Consider the following 21,500-nt stretch of genomic DNA (forward strand, 5'->3'; position numbering starts at 1 on the left):
TCTGATGGGCTTGAGCAGAGTGACTGAACCTACAAATCATAATACAAAATTTTACAATTCACTATGTGCATGAATGGTCAATACACTAAAAGGAATGCATTTTGCGATCTGATATAAATTCTCATTTCTTTTTTTTTTTTTTTTTTTTTTTGGTGGTAGTAGGGCTGTGGGCAGAGTCTTGCTATGTCACCTAGGCTGGAGTGCAATGGCTCAATCTCAGGTCACTGCAACCTCTGCCTCCTGGGTTCAAGCGATTCTCCTGTCTCAGCCTCCTGAGTAGCTGGGATTATAGGCCTGGCTAATTTTTGTATTTTTAGTAGAGACAGGGTTTCACCATGTTAGGCAGGCTGGTCTCAAACTCCTGACCTCGTGATCCACCCACGTAGGCCTCCCAAAGTGTTGGGATTACGGGCATGAGCCGCTATGCCCAGCCTAAGTTCTCATTCCCAGCTCAGTAAAAAACTAGTGATTTTAAGCAAACAAACAAGCAAGAAAACAAACAAACAAACAACAGTGTTTCTAGGAGAGTAGTTTTGGATTGAACTAGATTCTTTGTAGGTGAGATCCTAGAGATCCTCCTATGTCTCCCAATTGTTTCTTCTTACACTGTTTTGCTTTAGGATACTTTGCCCTGAGATTTTAAATTTAGCCTTCATTAATTAAATAAATAATTTAATCCACTTATTCAAAGAATAGTGGAGAGGTGTGCATCAATGAATGTGTGTTTTGTTTTTCTCTATTATAAACTAAATCCTGGCTGTCTGTTTGCTGGGGAAGTCAACAAACAGACAACCAGGATGCAGTGGAGCATCATAACAGCTCACTGCTTGTGTGCTCTGGTCTCTGCATACATTTCCTCCCTCCTTGGCAGCATTTTATCTGTAAAAGAAGTATGTTCTGTATGTTTTTATCATGAACACGTAGAACTCACTTTGAACTAAAAAATCACTTTCTGCTTGAAATCAAAGATAAAATGAATTTCCTTAATGCACAACACATTAAACATCCACAATTATTAAACCACCAGTTTATGGAGCAACACTTTTTAGTCATTTTATGCCCCATTTTGTGTATATTCCACTAGCATTTTGGAAGAAGCATGGCTAGGAATTTGTCCCCAGCTCACTCCTTCAATAAGAGTAAAAGACTTTTCCAAAGTAAAATAGCACTAATTCCATAATGCAAGTCCAGGAAATAGAGTTCTCCCTGGGTGATAGTTCACTACTCTTTATTCCTCTACCCAAAAAGGCAACTCTTTTTCTCGCTCTTCCTCTCTCATTTTTTCTTTTAATGAACAATTCAGTTACATAGCCTTTGAGTTGGGTAGAACAAGGTAGGTGTCCACACCTGGTGGTGAGGGGATGTGATGGTTGAGATCACGACATGTTGGAGCCTGAGCAGTGTGAGGAGTGTGTGCCTGTAAGAGGGCTGCTCCCTGGGGAGTGTGTGCATGTAAGAGGGCTGCTTCCTGGGGAGAATAAGAGCCAAGAGGTGGGAGAAGTGTTACCACAGGGAAGAGCGGTCTGGTGTGCATTGTCATAGCCTTGTGCAGGGTGAAGTGGCAAAGACACAGGGGAAACCCTGGTTGTGGAGCCTGATTGTGGGTGGTGTGGAAGCCATCTGCATGGAGAATGGGGCAACAGTAGCAATGAGAGATTGGCTACATACAGGAGCTTGATCAATTAAGTAATTATAGTAAGGATGATAGGAATTTGATTTTTTTTTTTTTTTTTGAGACGGAGTCTTGCTCTGTAGCCCAGGCTGGAGTGCAGTGGCGCAGTCTCGGCTCACTGCAAGCTCTGCCTCCTGGGTTTATGCCATTCTCCTGCCTCAGCCTCTCCGAGTAGCTGGGACTACAGGCGCCTGCCACCACGGCCGGCTAAGTTTTTGTATTTTTTAGTAGGGACGGGGTTTCACCGTGGTCTCGATCTCCTGACCTCGTGATCCGCCCGCCTCGGCCTCCCAAAGTGCTGGGATTACAAGCGTGAGCCACTGCGCCCGGCCTAGGAATTCGATTTGTTGCTGTTGGAGAAAGGAGTTCCAAATACAGAAAATGAGAAAACCAGAATGAATCCTTGAGTGTTGGGTTAGAATTAGCCATTTTGTGCAAAATTATAGTTTTGTTTTTTTTTGGAGACAAGGTCTTGCTCTGTCATCTGGCCTGTTGTACAGTGGCATGAACATGGCTCACTGCAGCCTCAAACTCTCAGAATCCAGAGATCCTCCCACTTCAGCCTCCTGAGCAGCTGGGACCACAGGCACACCCCACCATGCTTGGCTAATTCATTTATTTTTGTAGAGATGGGATCTTGTCATGTTGCCCAGGCTGAGCTCAAGCAATCCTTCCATCTTGGCCTCCCAAAGTATTAGGATAACAGGTGTGAGCCACCACGCATGGCAACAAACCTATGGTTTTGGATAGAATCAGTTCTTGTATAACATGACATGCTGATTGTTTAAAATTGTTGTGCCATGCAGAATTACACAATAAAACCCACAGGGCTTATGAAAAAATAATATTGGAGCACAAAACTCAAATACTTCATTACTGACACACACACAAAAGATTGAAACTTCAAAATGATAGTACAGTTTACACATGTTAAGTGGGTAAGAAGTACATAAATATTATACTAAATATGTCATTTTACCTTGAAAAGGACCTGAAGTTTGATTGTGGAAGTGGGGAACAGAAGAATTGCAACTTTTGCAATGGTGGAAGAGGTTTACTTTAAATCAGACAGAAAGCTGTGACATTAGACGAGCTGGGTATAGCTCATAGTACATGAGATGAACTGAGGTAATATAGAGATTTGTGCATGTGTGTATGTGCATATTTTGTGTCCAGGCTTGGTTCAGCTGGATGCAGTTTTCTGTTTTCATCTTGTGTTTCTTGTAAACAAAATAATGCATAAGCAAACACAAAATATATGCTATGCTCAATTTGTTTCTTCATACATCAATTGTACTGAAACTGATTCACATTTTCAAAACAAGCATTATAGCAGAACTCATTGAATATTGAAATATATAGATAGATATAGAAATAATTGTAGATGCAAATATATGCCTTCAGAGACATTTATATTCTCTATCTCTACAACTGAGAGGGCTGGAGAAAGGCAACATCCCAATAGCAATGAGCACACCTAGCTTGCAGATTTCAGACTCTAAATACAGCTAAAAGAAATCAGAGGCCAGGTGCGGTGGCTCATGGCTGTAATCCCAGCACTTTGGGAGGCTGAGGCGGGTGGATCATCTGACATCAGGAGTTCAAGACCAGCCTGACCAACATGGTGAAACCCTGTCTCTACTAAATACAAAAATTAGCCAGGCTTGGTGGCGGGCACCTGTAATCGCAGCTACTCAGCAGGCTGAGACAGGAGAATTGCTTGAACCTGGGAGGTAGAGGTTGCAGTGAGCTGAGATTGCACCATTGCATTCCAGCCTGGGCAACAAGAGCAAAATTTTGTCTCAAAAACAAACAAACAAACAAAAAAACAAAAACAAAAACAAAGAAATTAGGAATTGAGAAAAGAGCTAGAACAGGAAAATGATAAGATGAGCACATCTCAGAAAGACATAGGAACCAGCATGAATAGACTTGCACCGGCAAATCTGGGACAATTTCACTATCACAACAAATGTTTTTATAATGTATTGTAAATAATATAATAAAATAAAAAAATCATGAATCTATAGTGATATAAATTAATAAATGAATACATTGAAAGATTAAGGAGGAATGGGACATTGACATAGGGATGTGGAATATTTCATATTGTTTTCACACAAAATAAAATGAATTATAAAGATAAAAACAAGAAACTTTAAAGTGGAGAAACACGCTCTCCATCAATGATTGAAGTGAATAATCATTAATAATGGAACAAGTTCAAAAAGAATTCCACCTAGTAGGATGCAATTCAGTATATAGGCTCACTTTTGTGATATTGCACTTAAAGTTGTATAACCTAAATCTAATCATAGAGAAACATCAGAAAAACCCAGAGTGGGGACCTTCTATGAAATAACTGCCTACAATCTTCAAAAGTTTCAAGGTCATGAAAATCAGAGAAACACCAAGGAACTGTTCCAAATTGAAGGACTAAAGAGGCAAGCAACTAGGTATAAAGTGGGATCCTGAACTAGATCCTTTTGCTATAATGGAAATCATGAAAACATTTGGTAAAACTTGAATGGGGTATCAGGATCTGATGGTTGTTATAGACTGAATTGTTTGTCCCACCCCATCCTCAAAATAACTCTGCAGAGTAGGTATTACCTCTTTTTATAACTGAATAAAGAGGCTCAGAGAGAAAGTATTTTGTCTAAAGATACTTAAATAGTAAAAGACTAAGAAGGGATTAAATTCAAGGCCAAAAGAAAGGAGAAGGACTTTGTTCAAAAGAAGATCTGATATAATTATATATATATATATATATATATATTTTTTTTTTTTTTTTGAGATGGAGTCTTGCTCTGTTGCCCAGGGTGGAGTGCAATGGCATGATTTCAGCTCACTGCAATGTCTGCCTCCTGGATTCAAGTGATTCTCCTGCCTCAGCCTCCTGAGTAGCTGGGGTTACAGGTGCATGCCACCACGCATGGATAATTTTTGTATTTTTAGTAGAGAAGGGGTATTACCATGTTGGCCAGGCTGGTCTCGAACTGCTGACCTCAGGTGATCTGCCTGCCTCGGCCTCCCAAAGTGCTGGGATTACAGGTGTGAGCCACTGCGCCCAGCCTGATGGAATTATACTTTCTATCAAATTAATTCTTGGAAGTGTCTGTCTGGTTAACAAAGCTAGGGTGCACTCTAACTGCTCTCATTTATGTTAGATGAAGCTGGAATAGATACTATTCGGAGAGATTTTCAAAGGACACCCATCAAAATAAGACCAAGATAAATGCCAAAATTGTTAGTTAGAAAAGACTAGATTTTATACTCCTAAAATAGAAGGGAATTTAGTTCTGGCGTTGGACAGGGATACAGGCAGGTGGCTCAGGAAGTAAAGTGAAGAGTGGAGAGATCTGATAGTTCATGGGTTTGCTAACTCCTCCCATTTGCTAATCTCCCCAACTGACCTACTCCACCTTAGCACTCACACTCACACACAAATAACTTCTATCTTCAGAAAGAGAAGAAGAAAATTGATTGAGCAGACTTCCAATCTTTCATTTCATGAGCAGGGTGGTCTCCAGGGAAAAGAGTATCGGTTTTATTTTCAGTAGAATTGGTTCTTAATCCAGTCTCTGCTTAGCTGTATGCTTTCTTTTTTTTTCTTTTTTGAGATGGAGTCTTGCTCTGTTGCCCAGGCTGGAGTGCAGTGGCGCAATCTCGGCCCACTGCAACCTCCACCTCCCGGGTTCACGCCATTCTCCTGCCTCAGCCTCCCGAGTAGCTGGGACTACAGGCGCCCGCCTTCGTGCCCGGCTAATTTTTTGTATTTTTAGTATAAACGGGGTTTCACCATGTTAGCCAAGATGGTCTCGATCTCCTGACCTCGTGATACACCCGCCTCGGCCTCCCAAAGTGTTAGGATTACAGGCGTGAGCCACCGCGCCCGGCCAGCTGTATGCTTTCTTTATGTCATTTAAAAAATTTTTTCTGGCAAGTTTTCCTTGAGTGGCTGAATTTGATTTAGGTTCTTGTCTCTTCCTATGTATACCACCCTGTGTATGCTACCATAATAGATCCTGTTAGTACAGACACTTTAGTATGTCACTGATCCACCAGCTATATTCTAGGATAAGCTGGAAACAATTTTTTTGTGGTAAAGAGCTTTACTTATATGACTTTGTATTTACAGAGTCAAACTTAGCCAGTGCTCAATGAATTATTATTGAATAAATGAGTAACCAGATAAATTTAGAAAAGGTTCCCTTTGCTTCTTTGAGGCTGATTGCCTTGGTTTGTTCAAGTCATTTAATTATTTATCCATTCATCCACTAAACAAGCTTCCCTAAAACATGTGCTCTATTGAAGATTTGAGGGTTACAAAGAAATAAATGAATTGTGTCTGCTCTTAAAAGAGTAGACTTTAAATGGAACATGTAACATTATCGAGTTGTAAAATACATGGAGTGACATCTTCATACCTTATTTAAGTGGGGAAATGGGAGCTTCAATGTGTCCCTCTTAACCTTGTCCACAATTAAACTATAGGACCTCTCCCGAGCTGAGCATTAACCAGGCCTGAAGGATGTGAAACCTTTAGATTCTGGGAAGACACCAACGACAAAACCTACAGAGAACTTCCCTCCTCTATGTTGGAGGAAAGTATCCTCTGAGAAACTAAGAGAAAAATTTTTTTAGCATACGCTGGAGGGGGCTCCAACCTTTGCAAGGCCAGGAGGAGGTGTTTCCCATTTTTGTTGTTGTTGTTGTTGTTGTTGTTTTTTTTTTTTAGAAGGCAGTTTAACAGAATTTGAGCAGAGATATCAGATCTAACACGGACAGAGAAACTCACTCCCTGGGGGGCTGCACTATAGGAAAAACAGAATTAACGTAACTAGAAAGAACAGAAAAACTACAACAGCTAATACTACTTGCCACATTGCTGTAGCTTTAAGATTGAGGGAGGGGGACTAGAGGCCAGCCTGAGGTCTCCTGGGTTGCTTGGATCTAGGCGTTCTCCTTCTTCTTCTTCCTCAAGACTTGTACTTTAAATACTTTTGATGTCTCTATGACTTAAAGGCAAATAGCTTAAATTTAGCTTTTTCTTTTAAGGATTCAAGGAGTGAGAGCAGAGTTAAGTCCTGGAGACGCTGAACTTGCTGTGGCACCGGAAAACGAGATGTGTGGGGTAGGGGGCAGGGACGAGGGGGAAAGGGACTACTCGGGTTGTTTTTAAGATGAGAGAGGAGCCACAGGGGAACAGAGTAGGAGTCTAAACGAAGTAAAGCATGACGGGTGTAGGGCGGCGTGGGTTTTCTGACACAGTGTTCTATTTAAGGGCACAGGAAAAGTTACAGAATGACAAAAGAGGTGAGCAAGGACATCTGCAGGGTGGCTGTTTTGAACTTGCTACCGGTTTAATCTACAGGAGGTCTAATCACTTGGACGTGGGGTACGGCAATCTAAACGCTTACAACTTCCATGGTGCCAGAAATTCTAATCAGACGAATGCTCTTCACATTCGTTCCTGTAACAACACTTGACTTGCCTTTGGCAGAAAAGACAGGACTGTGGTGGCCAGCCTAAACGATTGATGAGAAATTTAACTTCTTGTGACAAAAAAATCAGCACTAAGGACTTTGAAGAAGTTTTTACTTAGACGTCTTGGGCAATACTGACGTCCTGACATGCAAAACTTTGACAATTACTAAACAAGACAATAAACACTAAACAGAACGATAAACATAAAACAAACAATTTGACCTTAGAGACCACGGTGAAACTCTGTCTCTACTAAAAATACAAAAAATTAGCTGGGCGTGGTGGCGGGCGCCTGTAGTCCCAGCTACTCGGAGAGGCTGAGGCAGGAGAATGGCGTGAACCCGGGAGGCAGAGCTTGCAGTGAGCCGAGATTGCACCACTGCACTCCAGCCTGGGTGAGAGAGCGAGACTCCATCTCAGAAAAAAAAAAAAAAAAAAAAAGTTATTTGATTATCTTAAAAATGATTTTTTGACGATGTCAGTTATCTTTTCTAAAATTTAACTTTTTACAACATTCTATAATGAGACATTAACTTGATTTTTTAAAAATAGCAAATACATGATAAATATTTAAATTGAGTGTGGACTATGAAGTGTATGTGTGTGCGCACGTGTGCTTGTTACTGACATGAATTCCAACTACCAAAGAAAGGAGAGTCAAAGACTAATGTTTTATTTTATAACAATAATTATTGGACATTTTATACAAAATAGACTTTGATCAGATAGCATTTGAGCTCGTTGCAAATAGTAAACATGCGAAAGGAATTAAGAATAATATTCACAAAAGGATACAACATTACTAACTAGACTATTTTTAAAATAAAAAGCACTACCTAAAATCATCATCTCACTACTTTACACACATGCATGTCTTTAACTTTTTTTACATAGATTTCTCACATCTATTCTTGCTTCATGGGTTTCAGTTTTATGATTTTTGGGATTGAAGACATAGTGTCTACACTAAGAAACTGACATGTTTACTCTGTATTTACTCACTGCCAAAAGCATTTTGGGAATCCTGGAGAATATCTATTTGATTATCTGTTTTATGAGTCACATCCCCTCAATTAATCATTGAAGAGCAAGAGACAGCATCAGACATAAGGACATTTTTACACTGGCCATTTGGGACTTAGGATCTATTCACTCTGGTCCATACTCTCTTTGATTACTGCCTTTTTGTTTATTTGGACTTGATTCTGGATAATGGGAAAGGAAGCTGGAGAGCAGGAATGGTGTTTAGACTTCAGGTTCCAGCTGGCTGTGGTCACCATGTCCATAGTATGGATTGTCAAGTTCTCTCACCCCAGGGACCTTTAAAAAAACAAGTTTGAGGGTACTTAATAGTTTATTTCACTGTGCTTGTCAGAAGTTAGTATTGAAACAAAAATATTTTTGATAATTATTATTCAAGCTTGGAAAGAACTGGGAATAAAAATTGTTTGAGTTGAAGAAAAATAAAAGAATGAAACATTTATCTCACCCACCCTGACTACATTCCCGCTTTTCCAAACTCATTCTCTTTGAAATTTTGCTGAAAACACCCAAACATCTATCCCTCTCAAGCTTTGCAGGAAATAATTTGGGAAAAAGTATCAATAGAGTAAAGAGAAACTGGAGGATAGAAAGAGGCTGATGTTTTGTTATTCATAGGATCTCTTGATGTATACTCACTCAAATTCTTCAACCTTATGTATTTCACTTGCTTTTGACTACTTTTACATATGGCATAGTTTAAAATTATGTTAAATTTCTTTTGTTTTTTGTTTTTAACCAAATAAACCTGTGGACTATATACGGTATAAAATCTCACACTATTTCTGAGAATTCATATTATTTTTATGAATAGCTTTTTATAGCTCTCAGAGGAGTGAAACAACATTTGCTAACTAAATTCTTTTCTTTCTTTCTTTCTTTCTTTCTTTCTTTCTTTCTTTCTTTCTTTCCTTCTGCTTTAGAAAATACCGTAACTTCTGATTTTATCTGGCTGGGCATGTCATCTCAATTTCTCTCTATAAATAGGTAGTTCATTCAGTTTCTTTTCATTTGTTTATTTTTTCTTTTACACTTGACATCCCATTGAAAGAAAAATTTTAAATTTATTATTTATAATTTTTGTAGAGAGTTGCCCAGGCTGGACCCAAACTCCTGACATCAAACAATCCTCCAGCCTCAGCCGCCCAAAGTGCTGAGATTACATGTGTGAGCTACCTACCATGCCAGGCTAACTCAATTTCATCACACCTATGCCACACAGATATCTAGGCTTGAACTGAGTAAAGCTTTCACTAATGGAGTCATCGTTCACATTCTGGTTTAGAATACTGTACAGTACCTCCCAATAAACAGAATCATCATAGCAGTTCTGGTCAGTTGGCTGTCCCCAGAAAGGCAACTTTAGAATTAAACCTGTGATGGTAGAAGGAAAATGAGTCATGTTGTGATGCTGAAGAGGAAAATCTACTTGCATAGTAGTTTATTTACTATTATAAAATCATCCCCTTTAAATGACATAATTACTTTACCGCCAGAACTTTAGAACATTTTCAAATTTAGCAATTGACTTGCTCATTAATTATCTATTGTAAGTAATCTGAGAGCATAAGATGCAGGGAAATGTTCACTTTTTATGCTGACCTGTAATCAGACCTCCAACAACTGCTGTTCCGATAGAGGAACCCAGTGCAGCTGCCTGCATGGCCATAGACCTAAGGAAGCAAACAAAAAAGAATCAGTGTCTTTCCTGGATCTCAGCCAAAGAGTCTCACCCACTGAGGGTGTAGATGACTGCCATCTTCAGGCCAGAGTGTAACATTACACACCAGCAAATTAAGCATTTGTTACAATTTTTCTTTCATATTCTTATTTTCTTTGAAACTCTTGAGCAGTGTTAGAAAATTCTAAGATACACCTTAAAGAAGACAATCATCTTTTAATGTAAACTTTGGAAATAAGACTTTCCTTAGGAAGGGTTTAGCACTCTCAAAAAATTGATCCCTGATCTGATTCATTTAATAAATACTGAGTATCCACTCTCTGTCAGTTTCTTTTCTAGGAACAGAGGATAGAGTAATACATAAAACAACATGAGCTACTATCTCTCCTCACTCCATTCTAATGAAATAGTTATGATGAAATTAGAAAAATCTATCAATAAGTTCAGAAAAGCTAATTTCAGCATATATTATAGAGATAGCTCATTGAAGATATTCAAGTATATCTCTATATGTCATCTTAGAAGTCATTGCCTTAAACTGAAATTAGTAAAAGATAGTTTGTAATTTTGAGAATGAAAGAATGTGATAAAAGGCCATTGAAGTGCACAAAGGTGTTATATGAATGACAAATGACCTAGGAATGTGGGGATCTTCTTAGCACAGCAGCTTACTCATAGCAGACAATAAAGAGTTGTTGAAAGACTGAATGAGTGACTCTAATGAATAAAACAATTGGAAAATGAGAGTTTTTTTGGTATTCCAGTCTCATCATCCAAGGGAGAGGATGCACTAAACTCAGATTCCTTTTTTTTCTCCTTATTTGAAGGGTTTAAATAATATATAAAAAAACTGCACAAGTAACATATCATTGTGAAAACATTAGAAACTGCAAATAACAAAAAGAAGCAGAAAAGTTTAATATCCCTCAGATTGTATCAGAATAAAAATGTAAAATAAAAACATGTATTTTTATAAAAATGCAATCTTACTATATTACTTATTTTCACATTAAATATGTTTTAGGGGTCTGTTTATGTGAGTCAGTGTAGATCTGGACCATAGTTTGAATTGCTACAGGGGGTTACACTGTGCAAAGTACTGGTTGCTTCGAGTGTTTCGTATTTTTAAAAATGCTGTGAGAACATCTCCTCTGAACATGCTTATGAACTTGTCTGATTATTTTCCTAATATAAAACCTATCTAGAAATGAGAATATTAGTAAAAGGCTACAGATACCTCTTTTTTTTGAGACGGAGTCTTTCTCTGTTGCCAGGCTGGAGTGAAGTGAGGTGATCTCAGCTCCCTGCAATCTCCTCCCCACGTTCAAGCAATTCTCCTGACTCAGCCTTGCAAGCAGCTGGGATTATAGGCACCCACCACCATGCCGGGTACTTTTTGTATTTTTAGTAGAGATGGGGTTTCACCATATTGGCCAGGCTGGTCTCAAACTCCTGACCTCAGATGATCCACCTGCCTCGGCCTCCCAAAGTGCTAGGATTACAGCCTTGAGCCACTGCGCCCGGTCTACATACTTCTTAAGAACTTTTTCAAATAGAAAATTGTACAATTTATATTCCAATTTTTTACTTTAGCCATTGTTCAGTATTATTATTATTAATTCATTCATACTTTATCACTTTGATTTGTTTTAATTTGCATTTCTTTGATTATGAGTGAAGTTGAGTATTTTATATATACTTATTTGATTTTCTTCTTTTGTAAATTTCCTGTTAATTTTACAGGAATTTGCCAAGATCTTTTACAAGGTCATAAAAGATATTTTTGATAACAAGTGTTCTGTGATCAAATAAACTTGGAAAACACTGACTTACACAAAATTAACAGCATTACTAGAGTTATGCTGCTATAATTTGCAAAAATGTCCCTTAAGAATATTAACTTTCCCTTGTTCTACGCTTACCAAAAACCCGATTTGCATTTTAATATTCTGAATAGACACATGTAAGTAGTTTGCTTCTCAGGTGGTATTTTATTTGATGTGAGATAAGTAAATTTTACCGAAGTGAATGGACCTTCAAGGCTTGCCTGTCTTCCCCTCTTCTGATATTCCTCTGCCTCCTACCCCCACCAGTGAATAAATTGAGATGTTTCTAAACCTGCATTTCCAAGGACCAGACCCTCAACCATGAGACTTACCCAATGTCTGACCACCCAGCGAGGCCTCCCCTTTGAGAGCCAGATAGATTTGTTTTATTGCATCTGTGAAACTGGTCTAGGCATGATGCTCAAGAATTCTTAATCATAGGCACCTCTTAGTGTGTTTGCACAGTGTATGCACACTCCAACACTGAGGAGTTGAACTCATTCACACATGCTTTTATCATGCTTAATTTGCATTAAAATATTTTAGTGTTTGATCTCTACAGTCTCAGGAAACGAAAAAGATGTGCATATTCTGGAGTTGTCTTCTAAATTTGCAAAAAGGGTTAAAAAATACAGAAGAAATGTGTCAACTGTACACATGAAGAAGGAAGCAAACTACTTAGTAGGAAATATGATTAAATGCGTTTTTCAAGTATTATTATTGATCTCAACAGGGTTAAATTTTAATCTCCTAAAACCGAAGATAAGATTTTTCTTTTTAAATTATGCACCTCTAGTTAGTGGTCATTCAGACATTTCTAGACACACATTTCCCTCTTCTTCATGCTTTCAATTGGATTTAAAAATTGAGCATTCTGCTATGCAGCCATAAAAAAAAAATGAGTTAATGTCCTTTGCAGGGACATAGATGAAGCTGGAAACCATCATTCTCAGCACACTAACACAGGAACAGAAAACCAAATACTGCATGTTCTCACTTATAAGTGGGAGTTGAACAATGAGAACACATGGACACAGGGAGGAGAACATCACACAGCCCGGCCTGTTGAGGGGTGGGGTACAAGGGGAGGGAGAGCATTAGGACAAATACCTAATGCACACGGGGCTTAAAACCTAGATGACTGGCTGATGGGTGCAGCAAACCACCATGGCACATGTATACCTATGTAATAAACCTGCACGTTCTGCACATGTATCCCAGAACTTAAAGTACACACAATTTAAAAAAATTGAGCATTCTGCTTTCTCTTTATTTACTCTGCGTGATCTGGACTCTATGATCTTCTCGGCTTTTTCACATGGATGACATTCATACCAAATTGTTCCAATATTGTGGCATCCCTTCCACTCTCTGGGGTTTGCTTGATAGTTGTTTTTCCTCTGGTCATTTAAGTAAACATTTATACCCAACTTAGGGAAGAATCTACGTCCGATAGAGCTAGAAGGGATTTTGGAGAATAAATACTCCAGTCTTCTTATTTTACAGAGGAGAAGACTGAAAACCAGAAATGCTGAGTGATACCTCAGAGGTCACATAACTAGTTAGTAGCAGAGTTTGGGCCATATACTAGCGTTGTTGATTCTGCAGAACCAACTGCTTTCTGTATTATTCCAACTCATCCTTCTTTGTGTGGATTGGATGGAACTGACTGTTCAGCTCATCATATGTGCCTCCTCCTCCATTTTGGAGAGATCAAGAAAAAGACTAAGCCTTCTATAATCTGACTGTGATTATCAAATTTCCCTGTCTGTTAGGAGACAGTTGTTTCTGGTAAAGACATTTAAAATAACATTTTTAATTTTTTTAAATTAACAATTTCATTTAAGATGCCTCTTCCAATATAATTTTATTCTAATGATCTTCTCTCAGGTGCATCTCTTTGGCTCCAGTAAAGACAATACAAACCATGGCCAGAACTGCTAAAATGAAAACTCTCCCATTTCTCAGTGAGAGAAAACATCATGGGACCACAGGGGCTGAAAAACCCATTCTTTTACTCACATGTTGGAGGCGCCCATTGCTACTGCCACAATGCCTGCAAGGCCTCCTACTACACCAGGTAAGCCGTGGAGGTTATGGACCCCACATGTATCATGGATCCTCAGTTTAGTAGTAAAAAGTGGCTGAAATTATAAAAGGAGGAAGGTTTATTATTTTGTTAAACATATAGAATTCTAGAACTGAAACAGCTATAGCTGAGCTCTATTCTCCCGTGAAGAATTATTTTATAAATAATTTTTTATGTATATTTAAGGTATACAACCCGATGTTATGAGATACATATAGAGAGAAAAAGGTCACTATAGTGAAGAATATTAACATCTCCAACGTCTTACATAGTTACTTTTTTTTTTGTTTTTTTTGTAGTAAGAGTAGCTAAAAATCTCCTCATTTAGAATAAATTCTATGTACAGATATACAGTACAATTTTACTACCTATAATCCTCATGCTGTGCATTAGTGCTCTAGGCGTGTTCCTCCTGTATTTCTGCTACTTTGCATTCTCTGAACTATATCTCCCCATTTCCTTCTCCACCCAGAAGAAATTTTATGTAGAGCACAGTTCTCCATCCATATCTGAAGTCCACTTAAAGTTAAAGGATTTGAATGTATAGTTGTGGCAAAATTGCCCATTTCAGTCTTCAGTGGATGGGTTTGAAGGGAGTCATTTCACATCCTATTCCTTCTCACCTACTGATGACATCCTAAATCTCTCTCTCTCTCTTTTTTTTTTCTTTTGAGATGGAGTCTCACTCCATTGCCCAGGCTGGAGGGTAATGGCGCCATCTTGGCTCACTGCAACCTCTGCCTCCCGGGTTCAAGTGATTCTCCTGCCTCAGCCTCCCCAGTAGCTGGGATTATAGGCACCCGCCACCATGCCCAGCTAATTTTTGTATTATTATTATTTTTTTTTTAGTAGAGATGGGGGTTTCACCATGTTGGCCAGGCTCGTCTCGAATTCCTGACCTCAGGTGATCCGCCTGCCTCAGCCTCCCAAAGTGCTGAGATTATAGCTGTGAGCCACCATGCTTGGCCGACATCCTAAATCTCTTAAAAGAGCAGAGTCCTTAATTACATAAGACAAATAACAACAACAACTTCAATGGAACAGCCCCAAAGGAAAGTAATGCCCATGTACTTAACATTTAATTCAAACTAAATTATAAATAATTGATATAGGATTCTTTCCTGTTACACAGAAGTCAGGGCAGAGTAGAACCACTGAACCACTGAAATGGGAGTGGTATTTCCAAAAAGAAGGCAAATGGCCTCCAAATAAAAATGTTTATAAAATAAAAATAGCTTTTTTTCTGCTGGTGGGACATGTGAGAAAAAATGGTGCAGATTCAGAGTTTGACTCAGAGCATCTGCTGTACTTACAGTCAGGAACTTGTATCCAAACACAGAGACCATTCCTGCAATGCTCCCAATGATCATAGAACCGAATGGGTGAATTGCCATATCCGCACAAGTGCCCACAGCAACTCCTCCAGCAAGGGTGGCATTCTGAATGTGAACCTGTGTGAGTGGCAGAAACATAAATGAGGTGAGCTGGATGATGGAGAATTCAGAAGGATCAGAGGATTCTAGAGTTCAAGAGACTCATATCACATTCTTCAGTTGAAAGGGCTATTGGGTCTTTTTCAAAAAGAGGGTTGTTTGGATTTATAGAAGGCCTTTCTTTCAAGAAGTTGACATTTGGTATCTTTCTTGCCAGTCCATTGGTAGTGAATGAGTAATCAGCTTAACTCATTAAGGCCAGTGGTGGAAGGCATTTGAGAAAATCAAAAGATGTTGTAGTGGGAGGGTAGGAGTGTTTACAGCAAATATTCTCGCAATGTTTTGTCGATTTATGCAGTTTTTGGAACACATTTGTGGTTATCATGAACCAAAAGATGACTGTGGCCACCGTGTGTTTTGTAGTCTATGATATTCCAATATTCAAAGAGGAAATGTAGAGACATTGAAATGTACACATTACATATGAAAGACAATAGTTTTTGCAAACGTCACTGGATTGAGGACATTTGAGGATGAAGGAAAGAGGAATTGATTTTTTTTTTTTTTTTTTTTTTTTTTTAAGATGGAGTCTTGCTCTGTCTCCCAGGCTGGAATGCAGTGGCGCGATCTTGGCTCACTGCAACCTCCACCTACTGGGTTCAAGTGATTCTCCTGCCTCAGCCTCCCTAGTAGCTGGGATTACAGGTGCACGCCACCATGTCCAGCTAATTTTTGTATTTTTAGTAGAGATGGGGTTTCGTCATGTTGGCCAGGCTGTTCTGGAATTCCTGACCTCAGGTGATCCACCCACCTTGGCCTCCCAAAGCACTGGGATTACAGGCATGAGCCACTGTGCCTGGCCAGGAATCAATTTTTGTTTAGCAGAATTTCTCAGAAAAATTGCAGTCTGGCTGTTCTGTCTGAGAAGCAGAGGTCATCAGTACTTTTAAAAGAGAAACACTGAACTGTGCGATTTTTTCTTTTCATTGTTTTTAATGATCTCTCATGAGACAATTTGTGGAGAAATAAGATACATGTCCTCAGCTATGCTTAAAAAATAAATTACAATAGCATTTTCCTCCCCACTCCACCCCACCTGCCCCACCCAGCTGGGAAGGTAGACTGGCTGATCTGAGGGTTACTCCTTTACTGGTGTTTTTCTAGCTCATAGGCAAGAAACTCAAGAGACCAATTTGGGATAATTTAAAAAATATTTCATTTTGAACTAATTGCAGACACATAAAAGTTGTAAAAACGCTACAGAATGTTTCCATATGTCTCTTGTCCAGTTTCTCAAATAAGATGTTAATCTTACATAACCATGGAAAGGAAATTAGCATTGATAAAATACTATTAAAGACATTTGAGTTTCACCATTATTCCCACTGAAATTTTTTCTAGGATCCTACTGAAGATCCCACATTGCATTTAGTTGTTATTTCTTTGAGAGGAATGTTTGCAGTTGGGAGAATAGAATCAGTGTGCATCATCCCACTCTCTTTTTCTGCTGTTTGATAAACCTTGTTTCTAAGAAATCTTTTCTCAGAACTTGGGAGCAGTTAACTCTATTATTAAAGAAATATACCTCAAATCAAAGATTTTTACAAGACTACCTTCATTCTCTACTAGACCACAAATTCCTTGAGAATATTTTTTAATCTTCCAGGATAAAAATTTTCTTTTCTTTTTTTTTCTTTGTGAGATGCAGTTTTGCTCTTGTTGCCTAGTCTGGAGTGCAATGGCACGATCTCGGCTCTCTGCAACCTCCACCTCCCAGGTTCAAGTGATTCTCCTGCCTCAGCCTCCCGAGTAGCTGGGATGACAGGTGTCTGCCACCACGCCTGGCTAATTTTTGTGTGTGTGTATTTTTAGTAGTCACAGGGTTTCTCCATGTTGGCCAGGCTTGTCTTGAACTCCTGACCTCAGGTAATCCCCCTGCCTAGGCCTCCCAAAGTGCTGGGATTACAGGCATGAGCCACTGCGCCCAGCCCAGGGTACAGATTTGATGAATAAGTGAATTAGTGAATAAATGTTGCTGTTTTTAAAACATTCTACAAGGTCTGCTTCTAATTTGTCTTGAGAGTTCAGCAGTGATGCAGAAATTACCTACTACTTATCTGAGCAAATGTCAGTGTTGTAAAGCAAAATTTCCATGAGGGTTAAGGCGGCACTTACCATGTTGAGCTTGCCTCGGTGCTCCACTAGGCTGGAGAAGGCAAAGGCTGTGAGCACACAGGCAGCGAGAGAGAAGTACGTGTTTACAATGGCCCTGCACTGTTTGTCTCCAGGTTCAGCAATGGCCGAGTTAAAGCTGGGCCAAAACACCCACAGAAAGAGAGTCCCTGTAGTGAACCAAAAGAGGGGATATTAGTTCTGAATATGGAAGACAGTCCAGAGGATGCAGTTTGCTTTATTTATTTATTTATTTATTTATTTATTTATTTATTTATTTATTTATTTTTGAGATGGAGTGTCCCTCTGTCGCCCAGGCTGGAGTGCAGTGGCTTGATCTCTGCTCACTGCAACTTTCACCTCCCAGGTTCAAGCAATTCTTCTGCTTCAGCTTCCTGAGTAGCTGGGATTACAGGTGCGGGCTACCATGCCCACCTAATTTTTTTTTTGTATTTTTAGTAGAGACGGGGTTTCAGCATGTTGGTCAGGCTGGTCTCGAGCTCCCAACCTCGTGATCCACCCGCCTCAGCCTCCCAAAGTGCTGGGATTACAGGCGTGAGCCACCGCGCCCAGCCTGGAGCATGTAGTTTCCTTTGGCCACTGACAATGTCTCTGTTTAGTCTTGATTATCTACAGTTAAGGGAAAAGAGGAGAATTGAGCCAGCATAAAGTAGTATGCAAAAGATGCTCATTTTTTCAAAGTTTAATTAAATTTATTATTATTATTATTATTATTATTTTAGAGATGGAGTCTCACTATGTTACCCAGGCTGGACTCAAACTCCTGGGCTCAAGTAATCCCACCTCAGCCTCCTGAGTAGCTGAGGCTACAGTCGTTCACTACCATGCCTGGCTTGGATGTTCTTTTTGAGCATCTCACACCAGTGTTGAAGTTAACCTTCCCTGGTGCCTTTTCAAATGGATAAGATTCAAGCAAGTTTATCCACACTCACCAATCATTGCAAACAAGTCTGAGCAGTATGTGGACTCTTCATTTTTATGCCTCCTTCTCAGTCCAGATCGATACAAGATGCCTGCTACAGCCAAGCCAAAGTAGGCCCCAAAGGCATGGATCGTCATTGATGCTCCAATGTCAGAGGCCTGAAGGGACAAAATAGCATTCATATAAATAGAGGTAAACCTGAGACTCATTCATGGGAGGAAAGTCAATGAAAGAATTGCATTGTTGGTTAAACAACTTAAAAAAATTAAAGAGGGACAGAAAGATTGTGTCAGAGAAAGGAAGGTAAAACAGGGAGTAAAATAGAAATAGCACAGAATTTGGAGCCATACAGAACTGACTTTCAATCCTAGGTCAGTTACTTCCTTGCGATGTGACTTTAGACAAATTGTTAAACATCTCTGATCTAAGAGTTCTGTAAAATGGGGAAATATTACCCACTCTCAACAGAGTTTGTGGTGAGACTTAGATAAGATCATATTTCTAAAGTGCTAGTTCCCTGGTGGGCACACAAGACAGGCAAGTTTACTTCTCTAGGTGATGGAGATTTTGAGTGAAATATGTATTGCTCAGCCTGGCATGGGGGTGCACTCCTTGTAGTCCCAGCTACTGGGGAGGCTGAGGCAGGAGAATGACTTGAGCCTAGGAGTTTGAGGTTACAGTGAGCTATGATCGTCACATTGCACTCCAGCCTAGGTGACAAAGCAAGAACTAATCTGAAAAAAAAAAAAAAAAAAAAAAAAAAAAAGATACTGCTTGTGATACAAAACGAAGATGATATGTTCACTTGAAATTGCAGTTAAAGCTCACTTAATTGTAACTCAAGACTTGAAATTCAAAAAACCAGAGTTTTTACCCATATTTTTTTAATTCTGCTCTATGATGACCTGAAAACCAGCTGAGGTCCCAGATTCATTTGAAGAGATTTAGATTCCTCTTTAGGATATGATGTGGATTTGACCCAGTTTTCTACATTTCCTTCCTCTAGAGGGACTACTCAGAGGGTCAAATTGTACTTATAGACAGTAAGATGACACACATCTATTTATGAAAGATTTTCAAATTTAAGTAAAAAGGGTCTCCTAGTTGTTGTTCCTTTGTTTACTAGACATAGACAGACCCAGTCCCCTTGAAGATCCACACTTGATTGTAATGAGTCAAATATCTTCCCAGCATATATGATCTATCTAGCAATCTTTAGCCTTCCAGCAACACTTAGTCCCTTCCCAGCTGGGAAACATTGCCTTGCTTCACCAGGTGGCTTCAGGAAGATGGGAGGTGGTGATTAATCATGCTTGGACTTTCCAAATACCATGTGAGTCTGTGCCTATCTTGAAATGCTCACATATTTGTAGGCGAAATGACCTTCTTGGTTTTTCCCTTTGGAACCATCAAATAAGTCTTCATTCAGCAAGCACACAGAGTTTACAGAGTCTTTATTAATCTGACCCACTTACTTTGGTGGTTTCATCTGGTATCGGTCAAGTCCTTTCACCTTACTCTAAAAGTTTTCTTTTAGTTCCTCATCACCAATTCAAGACTGGTTGTTGTTACCTTGGCTTAAAGAACGTTTCTCCCCATTAGTTACTTGAAAACTTCTAGATATCTTTCAGGTCCAGCGTAACTGTCACTTACTCAGGGAACCCCTCCTTGACTCTACAATCTAAACTAATCTTCCAGTTACACTTTCTTATAGACCTACCCTACATATTTTTCATAGCATGTATTGCAATTTATAATAACATTTGTGTGTTTGTGTCTTTGGGTGGGTGGATGAATGTGTGATTCTTTATTTGGTTTCTGTCTCTCCCACTAGAGTGTAAGCGCTATAAAAACAGGAACTTTCATATTTTGTCTGTCATTGAGTCCCCAACATCTAGAAAGTTATCAAAAATATTTGCAGTTGAATTAATGTTAATAGAAATATAAACAAAATAACAAAGTACTAGAGAGTGCCCCCAAATGTTCTTTCTTTATTTATTATTCCTGGGGGGAATCAATGACATATTTGTGGAGAAAAAAGTTTGACTGACGCCTTAACAAAAACCACAACAAGGCTTTATACAGGGCTATTCACCTAGTAGTAAAAATATAAAAAAGGAATTGATCATTGATAGGTAAAAGAAGAGTTGAGGAATTAGAAAAATCTGGAGGTGAATTCAGACTCTGGCAAGCCATTCAGCATCTGTGATAATCAGTTTTTATGGTGTATATATGATAATAAAAATAATACCTACCATGCAGTGTTGCTGTGAAGATGAAATAAGATAATGTTTACAAAACTAGCTTACAGTAGGCACTCAGTAAATGATGGTTATTGTTACTATTTGCTATGGTATCATTCTCACCAAGATTTGCCCCCATACACTGTAGACACCCATTGTTTTTTTGTAGCCAGAACTGATGCCCAAAGCTAGGAAAGTACAAATTTTCTAACTCTTACCTTAAATATTTCACCAACCAGATATTCATTGCCGGCAAAGAAAGCAATTTCTATAATTGTCATGATCAGCATTTGGGTGGGGCTCGTTTTTCCCAGGACAGCTCCAAAAGATATCAGAACTGTGACTGTACTGAAGTCTGCATTTATCATGCTAAAGGGAAACAAGAATAAATTGAAGAGTAATGCACATCCAACATAAAACTGACCAAAGTGCAATCCCATCTCCCACCAGGCCCATCCAGTGCGTCCCAGGCTTATTCATCATCTCCCACTTCCTTACTCCTCCTCTTTTTGACCAGACACTCTTTGGTTGCTCTAATGTATATATTTTAACTTATCTTTTATCTCATTTAGGGTTTTACTTTATATTCGTTGATCTAATAAGTGAATTATTTCCTGGGGTGTGTGTTTACTATTGCACAACAAGAATACATGTTTACATTTTAGAAACAATCTGAAAAATAACTAATGGGAAATTTTTGCTCCCTGTAGCTGAGATGGAAGGAATAATATTTTTATGGAAGAGGGTTTCTCATACCCTCAAAGTCAAACCAGAGAGGTTACAGACATGAATGTATTATCCAGCTCAGTAGAGGAAGGCATTGATTCAGATTTTTGAATTTCAACAATTTTCTATTGCATAAGGGAGGCAATTTGCCAGCCAGTACGGTAAATGACAGGGGACTACCAGA

General features: G+C 39.0%; 1 protein-coding gene across 1 annotated transcript in view; it reads right to left on the reverse strand.

Annotated features, from left to right (window-relative positions):
- Positions 1 to 7,832: 7,832 nt before the first annotated feature.
- The window catches only part of RHAG (Rh associated glycoprotein), a 29,743-nt gene continuing 16,075 nt past the window's right edge, over positions 7,833 to 21,500 (reverse strand). Inside the window, exons 3-10 of the mRNA XM_032140415.2 lie at positions 20,809 to 20,959; positions 18,358 to 18,505; positions 17,408 to 17,574; positions 15,113 to 15,250; positions 13,733 to 13,854; positions 9,806 to 9,876; positions 9,504 to 9,577; positions 7,833 to 8,482 (exon numbers count right to left, since the gene is read on the reverse strand). Of these exons, the coding sequence (XP_031996306.1) occupies positions 8,408 to 8,482; positions 9,504 to 9,577; positions 9,806 to 9,876; positions 13,733 to 13,854; positions 15,113 to 15,250; positions 17,408 to 17,574; positions 18,358 to 18,505; positions 20,809 to 20,959 (946 nt within the window). The 3' untranslated portion in view covers positions 7,833 to 8,407. The remainder of the gene's footprint in view (positions 8,483 to 9,503; positions 9,578 to 9,805; positions 9,877 to 13,732; positions 13,855 to 15,112; positions 15,251 to 17,407; positions 17,575 to 18,357; positions 18,506 to 20,808; positions 20,960 to 21,500) is intronic.

The sequence above is a fragment of the Hylobates moloch genome, unplaced genomic scaffold (genome assembly GCF_009828535.3).
Source record: "Hylobates moloch isolate HMO894 unplaced genomic scaffold, HMol_V3 SCAFFOLD_20, whole genome shotgun sequence".
NCBI lineage: Eukaryota > Metazoa > Chordata > Mammalia > Primates > Hylobatidae > Hylobates > Hylobates moloch.